The sequence below is a fragment of the Perissodus microlepis genome, chromosome 11, assembly GCF_051167445.1.
Source record: "Perissodus microlepis isolate ML-2025 ecotype Zambia chromosome 11, ASM5116744v1, whole genome shotgun sequence".
In the NCBI taxonomy this organism is placed as follows: domain Eukaryota; kingdom Metazoa; phylum Chordata; class Actinopteri; order Cichliformes; family Cichlidae; genus Perissodus; species Perissodus microlepis.
In genome coordinates, this window is record NC_140471.1 from 23,071,820 (window position 1) to 23,088,650 (window position 16,831).

Genomic DNA, 16,831 nt, shown 5'->3' on the forward strand with positions numbered 1-16,831 from the left:
ACAAATACTGTACTAAAAAAAAGTCCTGCAGTTAATTTGTGTTTCATGTTCTTTCTCCTATTGTTGCACTACAGTAGAAGGCTGTGAAAAAACACAGTTGAATCATAAAGATTCAGATTTAATTCTGTTCATATTCAGTGCAAAGCCACTCATATATAAAATTATTTAGTTTATTTTAATTTGTTATGGTGGTTGACAAAAACAAGTTAATTAGGCATTAACTTCATAGACACTTTATTATGTTGTCAACTCAAGTATCTAATCAGCCAGTCACATGGCAGAAATTCAGTGCATTTAGGCATACAGATATCAGCAAGACAACCTGCTGAAGTTCAAATCGAGCTTCAGAATGGGGAAGAAAGGTAATTTAAGTAACTTTGAAAGTGGCATGGTTGCTGTTGTCAGTCTGTTTCAGAAAATGCTGATCTACTGGGATTTTCCCACACAACCACCTCTAGGGTTTACAGAGAATAGTCTGCAGGTATGCAGGTGAAAGGTATGCAGAGGAGCATCTCTGAACATGCATCATGCCAAACCTTGAAGCAGATGGGCAACAGTAGCTAAACGCCACATTGAGTATGACTCCTGTCAGTTAAGACTCTCCAGTCCATATAAGTGGATCAAAAAGTTATGAAAACAACAACAACAAGAGTCCCCTATAGACTGCTTACACCGTGACCTGCAATTTGGCAGAGGTCATGGACCTTATACCTGAGAGCAATCATCAACTTCTGTTTCAGACTCACCTAAATATTGTGCGGAGGATAACTGCTGATTATGAAAGCTGGGGTGCTGGGTAAGACCAAGTGGTTTTCAGCTGTTCTGAGTTGAGTCTACAGATTTCAAGATTAGGAGTGAGACTATGTTCATCTTTTCTTTTTCTTTTCCTTTTCTTGGGCTCACCATTGTGAATTCAGCCCCCAGGGACAGGCTGTAAAGATGGAGTTCTGCTGTAACGTCTTAGGGAGAATATTCCACAGAAACCCTCTGAACTGTAGGGCATACGAGTGTGACACCTCGTGCTGGCTCAGAGTGCACTAAAAAGCGCAAAATTTCTTGGCTAGACAAACACAACCTTTGCTCACCACCAGATTTGGCTCCTTGCAACTTCATCCACTTCCCAAAAAGGGAAATCAAGTTGAAGGATCCCCATTCTGACACATTGGAAGAAATCCAGCACCCACTGCAGAGAAACAAGTGCCAAGAGACACAGTGGGACTTGTAAGGAACAATCTAAAAACAGAATGCTGCTGAAAACCACCCAGAAGTGCACCAAACTATGACCTTGAAAGTGAGATCTGCAAGTCTAGTTCATGACTGAGAATGGAGTTAACTAGAAGATCCTTTTTTGCACTTAATACTTTGAAATAAGCGAATATTTGCATATTTTTTTTAAATATATTTTTTCACTTACAGCTAAGGAGAGCAATTGATTTTTCTGCTCACTCTGCAAGTGACAAAATGGTAAAATGCCAAAGCTTGGCCAGTTACATTGTTGCAGAGTTGAAGTTAGTACTTCACCGTATCATTAGAGAGCTAAAAAATTAAGGAGAACCCAGCTTTCATCTCTACACCATCATGACTGTCACAGAGCTCCAAGTGTTGTGCGACAGTTTGTCACGTTACATCACATGCCTCCACTGAACGTGTCTTGAAGCCAGTAGTCTGAACATGATGTGAGCATATTCAACTGTTTGGTCAAGAGACCATTTCACAAACTCTGATCCATATCAAAGTAATCTAAAAAAAAGTGCCATGACATAAGGTATTTACATCAAAATTTACTTAAAGCATCAAAACTAAAGGTACTCATGATGGCCTCTGTCACTTTTATGTTATGAAATAGTTAGATTATTATCATACTGCGATTGTGATGGACATTCTGACAGATGAGGTCAGACAGGAGTCTCTGAGGACTGTGATGTTTGCAGATGACAATGTGATTTGAAGTAAGAGTAGGGACCAGGTGGAAGAGAACCTGGTGACGCGGAGGTATGCTCAAGAGAGAAGAAGAATTAAAGTTAGTAGAAGTAAGACTACATGTGTGTGAATGAGAGCTAGACAGGAAAGGTAAATTTGCAAGGAGATGTAGTGAAGGTGGAGGTGAGTTTAAATACCATGCAAAGCAGCATATAGAGCACAAAAAAAAGGTGAAGAAGAGGGTGTAAGCAGGGTGGAGTGGATGGAAACGAGTGTCAGGGTGGTTAGTGGCAGAATTATAGCAGCAAGAGTGAAAGTTTATAAAATAGTATTAAGACCTGCTACAGTGGCACTGACCAAAAGACAGGAAGCTCGAGCTGGAGGTGGCAGATTTGAAGATGTTAAGATTTTCACTAAGCGTGACCAGAATGGCCAGGATTAGAAATGAGAAAATCAGAGGGAGCAGTTAGGTTGAGTAGTTGACAAGTTAGACACGCAAAGTTAGGATGGTTTGGAAATGTTCACATAAGGAATAGCGGATAAATTGGACAAAAGATGTTTAAGATAGAGCTTCTAGGCAGGAAGAAAAGAGGAAGACCACAGAGAAGATTTATGGATGTGTTGTGAAGGATATGAAGAGTGTTGGTATGACAGGGGAGGATGGTAGGGATAGGCTGAGATGGAGGCAGATGAGACCCCTCAAGAGAGCAGCCGAAAGATGAAGAAGAAGGATTATTATCGTCATCCTTTAACTAACATACAGGCGCAATTTTAATGCTGCAGTTTAATCTGCTAAAGCCAGATTTAACTGTTTGACGTATTGGAGCAATCATTGCATTATTTTCCATAAATATTTGGTAGAGTAGAATTTTAAAGTGAGTGCAGTACATTACAGCAACTGTGATATTTCACCACTTGTCAATAACACACAGTTTGTCATAAACACTGCTCTTAGTAGTTACTGTGGCTCAAGGACTCTTAGCTAATGTTTTGTTTGCTGTGATCCTAAAACGATTTCAACCTTCCCTGTCAGTCTTGAGGCTAATATTTGCAAATATATGGATAGTGCCAGATGGGTGGTACTTGCCAGAGAAGATAATGAGAAGAGCAACTGAAAGTTAATTCACTGAGCCCTACCTCCAAATAACTTTTTTCCCCCTCATAGGCCCATCTGGTACCTCATGCACGTTTTTTGCACAAACGATTACAAAATACTGTAAAGGTGTGCTTCGGTCACTACTCTCCTCAGAGGGATGCAGAGGAGTGGCAGCTCAAAGACTCCCATTACTGACAAGAGATGATACTCCAGATGCATTAGAGCAGGAGGAAGCAGTGACATCCTTGACAAGGGGCCCGAGAATCCTAGAAGTGCTCCAGCACCCTGAGGATTAGTGAGTGTCTTTTCCTGCATATTATCATACTGCAGTCACAATAAGGATGACTGTGATGAAACATTTAAGGAGAGGGACTGCCAAAGCAAACAAATCTACTGCACAAGCACCATTAACAGTTTATCATATATATCATATAGATACATATATATTTATATATACAATCAATAATGCCAGCCCTTCATCATTTCATGCTCTTTTACTTGTCACATTCAGTCTACAGGTCCATCATAAAGAATTACAGGAAGCATTTCTCCATTTACAAACACGTAACAAGTGCCTACGAACCACTTTTCATGCAGTCTCAGTAGAACTATTAAACAGCTATATATACAACCCGGATAGTGTGTCATCTGGATTCAGTTTCTGCCCACTGGGGAGGTAAAAACATGTGAGTCTACATGCACACATGCATGCATGGGAATGTATGTGACTGCCAGGATGTCAAGTAGTCTCCAGAGAGGTGAGTGTGAAGATTTGTTATTTCTGAGATAATCAGTCGGTTTTTGGATGGAGCAAAAAACTCGGGTGGCATGCTGGTGGTGACGCAGTGAGGTCGGGGTTGCAGAATGAGACGGGGAGGCCGCATAGGTATGAGGATAGGGGTACATAGTTGAAATTCAAGTATTAAGTTTCCCAACCTCTGCAGTGAAATGCATTGCGATGAGCTCTGGCCTAATTATAGAGGAGTCTGGGGGAGGGGGGTGTTTGGCAGAGGGGTTAAGAGTCACGCTGCAAAGGGGTGAAAATGGGTGAATGTCAAATTGGAGGGCAGACATGGTGTCGTGCCAGCAGAACAAAGGAAGGCAGCTATTTTATGTCAAATCGTTTTAATAATAACCAATAGTGGTGCCATATACTGTACATATATGAGCAGAACAGAGCACAGTTTACATACTGTAAACCAACGTTTCCTGTTTGAGACGTTAGCATCCTATGACAAAATAAATTGTATTTACTGCATTGCACATAGAGTGATTAGAGACAACACCACAAGCATTGACCATTCATAAAACACAAAACAAATCCTTTTATATACAGAGGACGCATGCCCACATACTTCTCTGATGTCCAACATAGTGTTTCATCTATTTCATTCTACTTACATTCATCTGATACACTGACGCAGCATTCACACAAGTGTAAAACACAGGTAATAAAATAAATAGTAACACATAAAATATTAAGATTTAAAAAGCTTAACAGAATTTCCTCCATGTACATCATATAACATACATGATATGATTACTAGCGCTATCAAAACAAAGCATTTGCTACTGTTTAATGTTGATATATGTCAATTTAAGCATGATATAAATAGAAATAAAAAAGAACAATATTAAGCAGCCTGATTCCAAAGTTTTCACTTATTTATTTATAATTCGAACAGATTAAAGTCCAAATTTGGTTTTGCTATTGCATTATTTTGTGTCACATTCTTCCAAGAACAGCAAGCGGAGATTAGAAAGTCAGTTGATATTAGTAGGCATGAGAAATGAGTGAGTGTGTGGGTCAACAAAACATTTTCCCCTTATCTTAAATTATTGTTATACCAATCTAGGTCATGTAAACGTTCTAACTTGTGTCATGATCTAACCTAACTGTGCCCTCATCAAACTTAAATTATGGTGTAATGTAATGAATTCTTCAAATGCACAGCTAAATATTGTAATTTTGCCAATAGTCACATCAGAAAACATTAGTATAAGAAGAGTTTCTCCAGGGCATGGACTACACTGTATATTCTAATTTAACTGTGTTTTTAGGGAGAGGTGAGCTTTCATACAAAGCAGACTATGAACATTTTCAAACCTCAAAAAAAAAAAAGTCTTAGCAATTAAAAAGAAAAGCATCTACATGACTTATCCCAGTATAAAGGTTGGGTTTATATGTTTGTACAGCTACAGGCGGACTAACAAACCTATTTGTGACGCAGGTTTGAGTAAACACTAAAAAAGTCAGCAGTAGCCCCGTCAGTCATTCGATTTTATGCTAAAATGAACAAAAGCACTTCGTTGCAAAATCTACCTCTGCAGGCCATGCTGTGTTGTGTATGTGTTGTTGACTCCCTTTCATAAATTTAAGACCAAGTTAGTATGGCTTCTCTGGCAAAACCAATGCCAAGAGCAAGCTCGACATCACAGCTGTCAGAAATTAATTTCTCCTTCCTCATAAGCAAAGACGTCGTGAATACTGTGTGCAGCATCGGAGGGCTAGGTGTCGCTGTTCTTGTGTGGAAAACATTTCTGCCATGGGCTGAAAGGAAGAGCGAGAATGATGAAGAGGACGCCTCCAAAAATAAGAATGCCTCCCGCTGAGCCCACGCAGGCCACAGACCAGGACAGTTCATGGTGTAAAGGTATGGAGTGGTCACTGGACAGTAAGGCCAGCACAGACTGGTGGAATATGAGGACAGAGAGCAGGACCAGTACACCTGCATGAGAAGATAAAAAGTAACAGAGGGAGTGAGAGGGTCCAACATTTAAAAGTTCAATCAGCAGTTACAATCCTTAAAATACTCATGAAAATGTTGTCCTAGCATGACTAAAAAAGAGTCACATCCCACCTGATAGGATGAAGCAGAAGGAGGCTGGCTTAAGAAAGAATTGCACTCCTTTGCTGAGCGACATGGCAATGCATATGGAGCCCATCACCATCATGGTCAGACTCAAAAGGGCCAAGACAGCTGCTGCTAGATTCAGACCTGTGAGGGAGAGCAGCGAGAAATAACAAAATATAAAGCGCAGATGTTCAGAAGTGCATGCAGAAATAAATCTGCAGCACAAAAGATGGAGGAATTATTGTGAGGTCTGGAAACTAGTTATGTTACACCACCTCACACATGTTTGATTCCTCTGGGATTCTGGTTAAATCTGGATTTTTGTTAAAGAACAAAAATGATGTCATCTGTGCTGCTTCCTGTACTGGCTCTGCTTAAAACAGATTTTCCTGGCATTCCAAACCTGAACAGGTGCGACCACAAAAAATAGCCTGTGCCAATTGTGCTGTTTTTGTTTTGTTTCTTGATTCTCCAGCACGTAGATATTATTTCATTAATAAAAGCATTGCAGATAACAGGAATGGTCATAGTTGGTCAATTCCTTCCGTCAGAGTAATGAGTAACATCACAGACTAGCCACCTCTTATTATCATTTTTTATTCTCTTTTTAAACAAATAAATAAAATCATATAAATATGTAACTCTACATACTTGTGAGTAATTTCAACAGAATTTCTGTTATTACTGTGGCCCAGTTGCAGTACTTTCATAGCCCACCAGGGGGCCCCGGTCAACACTTTAGGAATCTATGCTTTGAAAAATTGCCACAAAGTTAGTATAAACCGTAAACACAGTACAAAATAGATATGCTAGCTTCCCGGTAGCTCAGAACCTAAAATGTACTTTTCTGTAATAACCAGCAGGGGGCGACTCGACTCTTCTGGATGCAAGAAGATTTGTGGTTGTGCCTATGGGTAAATGACCATCAGCTTCCTTTCCTATTTGACCTCTGTAAAAAATTTACTGACACGTTTATGGGCTCACTCACTAGTTTCGGGTCATATTCAGTAAAAAACTAAGTATATTTTGTAAATTAAGGTCACTGTTAAAGTCAGAAAGGGTTAGATGGGATATGCTCATTGGCTAATGACTTATGATTGAGAAGTGGTATACCCTTACTTATTTTTCACAGGACTTTGCATATCTGTTGGTGTGATTATGTCCAAGTCTACTGTGCAGCCAATGACAGCAAATCTTTCCCACAGCTCATATGTCAAATGCCGCCTTCTCTTTAACCATATCAGCAAGAAAATTTTCAAAACAGCCTCTGCTCACAACTTATGACCAAAAGATAAAAATGACTGATGTTTGCTGTGATGTAAGTAGCCTATTAATTCTCATCCAGCTTATCTCCAAACTACACTGAAACCAGTGGCTCCCTGGGCAGCACAGCAAACACATTAATCAGTCTGATAGCTTATGGCTTGCTTTGGAAAAGGGGTGGCAGTGGAAGTTAATGGTCTAAAACATGCAAAAACCACCAGTACGGTCTTGTGAGCACCGCAGTGAGCATCTTTATTGAAAGAAGAAGCTGCTGGTGTAACTGCTAATATGTATGTCCAGGGGAAGGTGTAACATCTCACTCTTCTTAGTTGTCTTCTTGAATATCACTGCATTCTCCCCAGAGGTGAAGAATTTGAAGTAAGTACAGTTGGATTCTGTGGGCATAAAGAAGAGATCAGACAAAGAAACACACATGCACCCACGCGCTCGCACACGCACTTACACACTCGCTCTCCTATGGACGACTTCTTGTCTTCTCTGATGTGCCTACTATGCATCCATGCACTCTGTCCTTCCAGGCATCATTCCTATTTATATCGAGCATTAGCTGGAATACCCAGAGACACACACCTCTTCGCACACAAACACACACACATACGCACACTCCAGCACTGCACATATGGTGCCGCCAAAGAGGGTGAGAGACAGCAAAACACTAAGGGTGGATGGCAGAGGGGAGAAATAGTGGTAGACAGAGAGAAGGGGCAGATGGAGGCTAATGAAGGGACATGGCTACAGAAAACGGGAAGAGGATGTGCCGGGTGAAAAAGAAGGAGGAAGATGCGAGAAGTATGGATACAGGCTCAGAGGATGAGAGCGGTGAAAAGGAGGAGTGAGTTGCTGGCAGATGGAAGGGTGGTGAGTGAAGGGAAAGAGAGAGGGTAGCCGCAGATGGAGAAGGAGGTGAGACGAGCGAGCAGGAGATGTCAAGAGGGGGAGGAAACACAGGGGGGTTAGTTAATACTGCATTAGTTATACACTCTCACTCGGTCCCTGTCTGTCCCCCCTCGTTTCCCCTTCTCTATATTTAGACAAAAACTGTGAAGTAGTCAGATTCCGTTTGGCTTCACAAGTGCATAGTGATGACTTTCACCCACTGAAAATTATGTGCTCCAAGATGACCACGTGCATGTGCACACACACACACACACACACACACATATTCTGACATCCTTCCTCACCACACAAATATAGCTGTGGCTGAGGGCATTTGCAAACATTTTTTAATGAAGCAGACCGTCCATTTGTCAACCATACTGATTTTGTAACACATTATGCTATCACAGTCAACTGGTTTTGCTCCCACTACCCCTGCTGAGACTGTAATTATTGAGCCGCCATGTTTCTCTCCAGCAGGCAGCGAAGATGGATAGCTGGTGTCGGGATGACAGACACGGCATCGTCAGGCCGCACTTTGAGCGGGACGGGAGCCAGAGGCATGTAAACAGGGATGTGAAATGGGGAACCATAGATGGCAAAAACATTTGTTTTCCTGCAAACATGATGAGCCCACGGCCATCTGTGACAGGCGGCGTGGGCCAACAGTGTTGGGACGTGTGATGAAGATTGTCAGAAGCATACTGGCTTCTCTCAAACACCAACAGAGCATCTTGGAATCATATCTGCCAGCTCGAAGCAGTCAAAGAGGCACAAAAGATAAATTAGCAAAGGATAGATAAATTATCCTTGAAAACTGGATCATTCAAGGTGATGACAACATGTTAAGTTGTATATGTGAACCACTTGTGTCTCTGAAATTTAAAGAGACTTTGTGGTTTCTTCAGACCGCTGCTGGGTCCTGGCAGAATCCACGAGACATGTGATTCCAGGAGCAAGTCTTTCTCCTCCAGTACCTGCCTCTTTCCATCTCCAGACTCACTTTTCAGACAGAAATAGGTCATTGTGCAGATAATCGGCGCACTCCGGAGAACATAACCATGGTCAAGTTGAATAAAGTGCTTTTAGAAAGAACCTGTCACTACTCTAAACATGGATGTCCGTCAGCACAATAAACCTCTGGTTTGCCCCTTTATCACCTGTCTGCACTCTTGGAAAAACAGGAGATGATTCGATGCTTAGTCAGGAGAAAATCTTAATATTAATAATGCCCTGTTACACAGATCGTGTTATGACTGCCAACAAATATGCTGTATATTGTACCTGCATGCTGCTGTGTGTTGGTCCAGCAGGATCCGAACTGATAAAGCACCACTGTATTTATGCACTTGAATGCATTTTCACGCTTTATACTTTTTAATGATTCAATTTGCACATTATCTGTAGGATGACCTAGATACATACTGTATCTACACAAGCGGCTTCAGATACCCAACTCTCATTATTCCTTTGCAAATCCACACAAGTGTACATACACACAAGGAATACATTTATTTTTAAATCTATATCAAAACTCATAAAAATGTTGCTCAGAAAAATGAAGACTGTTCGCGTTGGATGTAAATGACTTTTTTAAACAAAGTGGCAACAGAGCTTTTTTCAGCCTCTTATGAGTTCAGATACAAAGACCTACAAATGTATTCCCAGGGGGCATACATTATATCAGCTATGACAGCTCACTCTTATTTTACAACATTTGTCATGGCACAGAAAACCTGCAGTGATTAAGGGTGATGTCAGCAACTTCTTTCCACAAACAGTCTCTGACCCCTTGCTGTTAATCCACTTTGATACCGATACACATACTGTAACATGGTGGCAGCTTCAATTCAGACTTGCAAGGAAAGCAGACAGGGAGTTAAACACAAAATAGTCCCTGCAGAAACTCACCAGCTCATCTTGTGCAGATCAAACAGATTTACACAAATTCACACAGACACACACACAAACACCACTCTGAGGTCTCACCTCCAGGTAGATCAGCAGGACCACAGCTTGTCCTCTCTGGGTCTATTTCATCCACCCGTAGGGTGCGGATGCAGCCCTTCCAAAGGCCGTAATGGGCCATCTGGCAGGTCTGGTTGCCGCTGAAATTCTTTGGTTGGGCCAGCTCCACCCAAAACTCTGTCCCCATGCCGAGCACCGTGAGGGTCACACCGACGATAGAGACAAAGAAAGCCAGCTTGATCTTTCCCTCCTGGCTGTCGCTCAGCTTGTGGATCCGCCTCTGTCCCCTACCACCTTTCATTCCAGCCAAACCTCCACTCTGTCCTGCCACCCCTGTGCGACCCTCCTCATCCTGGTGTACAAAGAAGTTGGACCACATACTGATCTAAAGTGGCCAGAACCGAAGAAGTACAGGGGATGGGACGGGACACCTCAAATGAAGATTAGAGAAGCAGATAATAGATGAAAAGTGTTTTAATTAGAATCAAATAATGAGATGTTTTAGGTTCGGAAGGCGAAAGTTTGCAAGAGAGCTATCAGCTGTCCTGTGATGGACAGGAAAATTGAGCAAAAGCAGTGAGAAGATCAAGTAAAAATAAATGGGCTGGACATAAGAGATATGAATAGAACTACTGTGAAGTGGAGAGGGGGGCAGATGAAGTGAGGTAATGACAAAATGGGATAGATGGAGGCAAGGACCAGGAGAGCTGTCTGTCTGTTTTCCGTCCAGTCCTCTGAAAAAGAGAGATGAAACAGAAAGATGAAAGAGTAGCCAGCATATGCTTCACCAGAGCAAAATCCTTTCATCACCAGCGTAATATTTAATTTCCAACAGCTTTATCAGCATCTACAGTATTCCCTCCCTAAAAGCCATATGAAATGCTCTCAGCCAACAATAGATAAGCCATATGGCAGATTTTGCAGGAGATGTAGAAACAATTCGACTGGAAGAGCTACTGGAGTAGGTTTGTGCAAGGTCAAGGTGAGAGATAACGCCACAGTGTCACACCGGACCACCCAGCTTCCAGTTTCCCAGAGAGTTGACAACCCATCGTCTCTCTGAGCAGGTACACTATCTCTGGCTTAGACACAGATCCCCTTTGATCTGAGGGGATAATGGATTGCCACAAATACCTCTCAGGCTGCATTACTTATACCGGGAACACTGGGAATATGTAGCAGCGGCTGTGCACTTGCACATGTGTGCTTCAGCACGAGTTTGGTCCCAGCTTACAGAGACTTTCAACTGTGAGCGAGGGACCTTTGGAGCGATTTAAACAAAGTGAGTGACGGGGCACAACGGTGTCGATGGTCTGCACAAGAGGTGATAATTCAATCCTGAACCCTCTGACAGAGAGAGGGGGCTATAGTAATTAACTCTGCTGTGAGGTCCAACAGGTCACAGAGTGGAGGCGAGAGGCCTGGCCAGTTAGGAAAGCAGCACCAGCAGGCCACGCACAGTTGGCGGATCACCTAATTCAGAGCTTTGGGCTGACAGCATCAGAGGTTTTATTTAGGCAACATGTGCAAAGTCTCACCCCAAAGCCTTTGTCTTTGATACTTTGTAGTATGTGAGGAGACATAATAATAAACATAATAAACATGTAACAAAAAACATTTCATTGTCATTTAGTCGTGCTGCGTGTCGTCTGCCCCGCAATAATCACAATAATAACAATTCAGTAAGAGCAGACAGCATTTACACGGAGCATGAGAAGATGGTTCTGCAATGTCAATAAACAATAATATCAGCTTATCAACAAGCACTAAGTGACAGTTGGGGTAAAAATCATTTTATAGCTAACAAAAGGCAGATACATATGTGTCACTAGTGAACCAAAGGTATGGAATAGCAACCGTGCATTAAAATAACCCTCCAACATTAACTGTAATAAAGGACATCAATACTGCAGCTGCTGACAGCCAAATTAGTGGTCATAGAATTACAAACCTTGATCACATTACATTCATATTAACCACAGTGTGATCAGACGGCTCAGAGGAGCCAAGTTGCTCTCAGGGTGGGCGACACAAACAAGTGCTTACTTTGCAGTAAGTGAAGGATTATCCTTAGCAGGGTATATAGAGCATGTATACAAAGTTATATACTATAATGCAATGAAAACTTTGGTGCAGTAGCCTAAATTCTAAAGCGTCTGAACACAGGATATAACTTCATGCTGCATTTTCTGTCGTGAAAATTAGAAATTCTCTCTACCGCTTGACCGGTGACAGCCACCGCCACCTGTGTGACACGTGGGCGTAAGAAAGCAACAGCTGGCTAATGCACTTGATTGAAAAGAAGAATAAATCTGACCTGTGTCGTGTGTGTTGTTCAGTTCGAGAGGAAGAGAAGCATGAAACTTAATAGAGGGGGGAGAGCAGTGATGTGAGAGTGAGTGTGAGAGAGAGAGAGTGAGAGAGAGAGAGGAAAGGGGTGGGAGAGAGGAACGTAAGAGTTATGGAAAGTGAGTGTAAAGGAGTAGAGGTGGGGGATGTGAAGGGGGTTAGAGTCTGGTTGGTTAACACTGTCGCCCATTTAATGCGTGTGCGTCCGTCTGTGTGTGTGTGTGTGTGTGTGTGTGTGTGTGTCTGGTGTTTGGCCCCCAGACTGTGCTTACACCTCACGTTTAATCTCAACAGCATCCAGCTCATGCTCCATAAATGTTTCAAATTTTAAATCAGCAAGGAAAGTTGCTGCAGGGTGGTCCGCTCACATGATGACAAGCCTGCCAGCATGATAAAAAACATCTCTGTATCTGCGACAGCCTTGCTGTTTGTGTGTGTGTGTGTGTCTATTTCGGACAGCCACCTGTTAATGACATTAAGTAAGAGTGAAGGAGGAGTCTGTGTTTATATGAGAGGGACCAGAACAGCATTTTACAGCAACACAATACACTGTGAAGAGGTGAAAATCTAACAGAGAGACAGATTGAAAGTGTACTCGGGGTTTAAAAAGAGCCACAGCATGCAGGGACGCATATAAAACGGGGGGGGGGGGGGAAGACGTATGAGAACAGGAGATAAAAGGGGAGTAAAAACTGTAAGGGAATGCTGAAGTCTGAGGTAGCTGCAGAAATGGACAACACTGGCTGAAATGAAGCGGTACAGAGAGGAAAATGAGAATGTGCAGCCCCCATTTCATTCCTCACTGAACAAGGTCCAGGGAGACTTCAGAGGCTCAGGCTGATCTTGTGGAAAGCTTTTCTCATGGCCCATCCCTGCTTGGCCGTTCCACAGTTTAGGTTACATACGTGGCACAGCGAGAGAGAGAGAGGGATGGAGGCCAAACCCTGCAGCCAGCAACACTAAGGGAGGGCGGGGGTGGGGTAGGTGGGGGCAGTGCGGGGATGCAAACCGAGAGTGAGTCGGGGACAGAAACACAGAACAGGAGACAATCGCAGAAAAGGGACAAAGTAGGCCACAGGCTATGACAGGGAAATAAACACCTGGAATGTCCAAAAAAGTCAAACTCTGCTTCTCTTTTCCTTTTTTCAGTCTGCAGACGGCCTCTTCAGACAGAGGTCACATGCTAAATGCGTGACATCCATGATAGATTAATTAATGTGGAGGACAGCTATCTGTTTTAAGGCACACATGTGTGCCAATTCTTTAAAATCGCTTCCTCTAATTACTCACACCATCACTGCTCATCCATCATATAAGATAGATCCAAAGTGTCCACAGGCAGTTGGAGGCCATCAATATTCTACATTATGCTGATATGAACAGTCTTGTTCATATGTCTTGTAGTGCCCCTGTCAGCAGTGCTGATTTATGCTTGTACTGTACGCTCATGTATGCACTCGTGCGCATGCCGTTCACACTTATGCATATTACAGCTACAGAAAATTCTTAGTTTCATGCTGCTAAGTAGTACTGACTAAGAGTATTTGCCCACTTGAAGCATCTGATGATTTTCCTACTACGAACAATCCTGCAAAAAGCTTTAAAACTCAATAATGAACTTGATAAAACAAAAAAGGGACTGCAGAAGTATCCTGAGTATCCGGTAAGGGAAAGGGGGGACTTTTATATCTGTTCACCTGCTGGTTAACACAAATATATAATCAGCCAATCACATGGCCAGTGAGCGGTAGTTCTCTGGGCGTCTCTGCGTTGTTGATGCCAGAGGTCAGAGGAGAACTGCCAGACTGTTTCGACCTGACAGGAAGGCAAGAGTAACTCAGATAATTTCCCGTTACAATCAACGTATGCAGAAAAGCATTTCTGAAGGAACAACACATCGGACCTTGAAGCAAATTCATATATATACACAAATGTACCACTGTGTCACATAAAGAGATACAGGTTCCTTCTATTAGGTAGTAAATTGTTGTTAATCAATCTAATTTTTGAACAGATCAATGAGTAACTGATCTGATACGATGCTCTATGATATCTTCCTGGAGAAAAAGACACATTTTTATTAACAGCAGCTGTCAAGGCAGATGCCGCTGAGACAGCAAAAGATAAACTGACCTTTTGGTATACGCCTGGAGATCACTGAGAGCGATGTGGACAGTTAGGAAAAAACCCTCAATCTTTTCAGGGGTAAGACTTAATAACTAGATTAAAGTAAAAAATGAATGTTCAGTCATACTGCTGGATGGCTTTTATTAAGATATATTAATGTATGTGTCTTGGTACACATTAACAGCTATACACCAAATCCATATGTGCACTTAAACTTTTAATAAGTGGTGCTGAAAGGTCTCGACAGCCTTTTAACACCACAAGGGCAGGGTAGTTTCTTTTTTCCAGCATGCAAAGGATTTGTTTGACATCACTCTTTCGACTGACCAATGCTGGGAACAATGGGAAAGTGCAAGAAACTCAATGGAGTTATAAGAGGGAGAACTGCAGATTTAGAGAAGTTGTGAAGGTCTCTTGAAGCTATTTCCAAAAAAACATTCCAAGATCATCCATTATTTTAAACATGTAAATGTAAGTACAAGTAATTCAGGTATATCAGCACATTTCCACAGTCCAAATTCTTCATCTTCACCTCGAATCAACAGCAAGATGGCTGAAACTTGGACACTGTTGGGTCAATAATCACAAGCATGTTCAGGAACAACCAGAACAAAAGCAAAACAAAAGTGGTTTTGAAAAGCAGGCTAACATTAGCTAATGCTAAACTAAGCCACGCTAATGGACTTACCAAAGCCCTGAACTCAACCCTATTGTATGTTTGTGTAGTTATGCTTAAAAGGTGTCTGTGCCAGGAAACCAACCAATTTTAATGAACTCTACCAATTCTGCCAAGTAGAGTAGTAAAATATCCAACCACAAAATGCAAGAAGCTTGTTGATGGATGTTCATGGAATTTACTAATAGACCAAATATTAATATGATGGATGTATATATCTGATGGCGTATATTCCCACCCGGGTAAAAGAACAGTTCAAAGTGGTCATTAAAAGCCCATAAGTACCATAACATTGTTGAATGAATGTATGTAAACTATAACTATAAATTCCCAAATTTCATCACCACCATTACCTTATACATTAATTCATGCATTCTGGGAGAAACTGCCTGCAGTCTTTGTGCAGTTTACGTGTTCTGTTTAGTAACAGTTATGTTACTCTGTAGATTCATATTTTAAAGTTCCAGTTTCCTGCCCATTGACCCTTTTCTAAATGATAAACACTACAAATATGGCTTGTCTGCATTGCATTAATGTTTGATCTCTTCTATTGCAAATCATTGACATTTTTACACAGGTGGAAGAACATCAACAGGACACATTTCTACTAATGTTTTTGACATGTACGTATCATTAAGTTCTTTCTTGTGAGGTGTTTACTTCGTCTAACCTCCTGTGGATTAAATACAAACTGGATCATGTACTCAATGTGTCCATTCTATTCCACTGTTGCACTCTCCCACTGCTGCAGTGTTCTATCTTTTTGAATGAAGATCAATGGGGATGCACTGCCTAGAATGACAATGACCATCACCAGTCTTGCATCCGCCACTAGAGGGAGATAATGTATTAACAAGCCTTTACTGCAGCGTTAGGCCTGGGGAGGGGATACAATGCACTTGAGAGAGGGCTGCCAATAACATTCAGCAGCTCTCATGACAGACAGCCATCTCTAAAAGACTCAGGGTCAGCTCTCCATTTTTGCTCCAGTGGACATGGTTTCAACTGCATGAGAGAGCTGCTGATTTACCTTTGTCCTGAGGGAACAACTGGGTAGTGAGTGTTGCATCAGAGGCCCTGCTGCTGCTGGGTTTTGTGCAGTGAGGTGCAGCGATGCAGATAGAGATGGGTAGTATAGAGCTGACACAGGACATTATTGCATGACAGAGTATAGTTGCTTTCCTGTAACCATTTTACATGAAATCCCGGCTGAATACGGCAATCCAGCTTTTGCTCTGCCTTACTCTTTGCACCTTGTGAGATGTAGAAAAAAAAAATTGGTTAATTGGAAGAACATAAATTACTTGACTCAAAATAAGCCTGAATCTATCATCAAGATTGACATGATTCAGTTGGATTTTTTAAATATCTATCTATCTATCTATCTATCTATCGCTACACACACACACACACACACACACACACACATATATATATATATATATATATATATATACACACACACCTGTATTTGGAATCAAGTTGAATTCAGTTTGTCCAATTCAGGTGGTTGAACTTTTAATTTGTCAAATATATAATATGTACAGCTATATATATAAAAACTATATGCTCACGGTCACTTTATTAAGGACACCTGTTCTAATCACTCATGGCAGCAACTCAATGCATTTAAAGCTTGAGAATATGGTCAGGATGACCTGCTGAAGTTGAAGCTGAGCA

At 41.7% G+C, this 16,831-nt stretch overlaps 1 protein-coding gene across 1 annotated transcript; it reads right to left on the minus strand.

The window, feature by feature from the left end:
* Positions 1-3,540: 3,540 nt before the first annotated feature.
* cacng6b (calcium channel, voltage-dependent, gamma subunit 6b) lies at positions 3,541-12,408 on the minus strand. Its single transcript, XM_084944853.1, has 5 exons — positions 12,317-12,408; positions 10,021-10,733; positions 7,455-7,529; positions 5,878-6,015; positions 3,541-5,745 (listed from the first exon to the last, which is right to left on the minus strand). Exons 2-5 carry the CDS (start codon positions 10,376-10,378, stop codon positions 5,525-5,527), a joined length of 792 nt encoding a protein of 263 aa, XP_084800979.1. The 5' UTR covers positions 10,379-10,733; positions 12,317-12,408; the 3' UTR covers positions 3,541-5,524.
* Between the last annotated feature and the right edge of the window lie 4,423 nt (positions 12,409-16,831).

What these genes read in the sequence shown, in the direction of transcription:
- cacng6b (XM_084944853.1), bottom strand. Translation starts at nt 10,378, where the DNA reads ATGTGGTCCAACTTCTTTGTACACCAGGATGAGGAGGGTCGCACAGGG. An exon ending in CAAGAAGACAACTAAGAAGA is followed by an intron (nt 6,016 to 7,454) that starts GTGAGATGTTAC and finishes TCTCCCTCACAG; the next exon opens with GTCTGAATCTAGCAGCAGCT. An exon ending in CTTCTGCTTCATCCTATCAG is followed by an intron (nt 5,746 to 5,877) that starts GTGGGATGTGAC and finishes CTTCTCATGCAG; the next exon opens with GTGTACTGGTCCTGCTCTCT.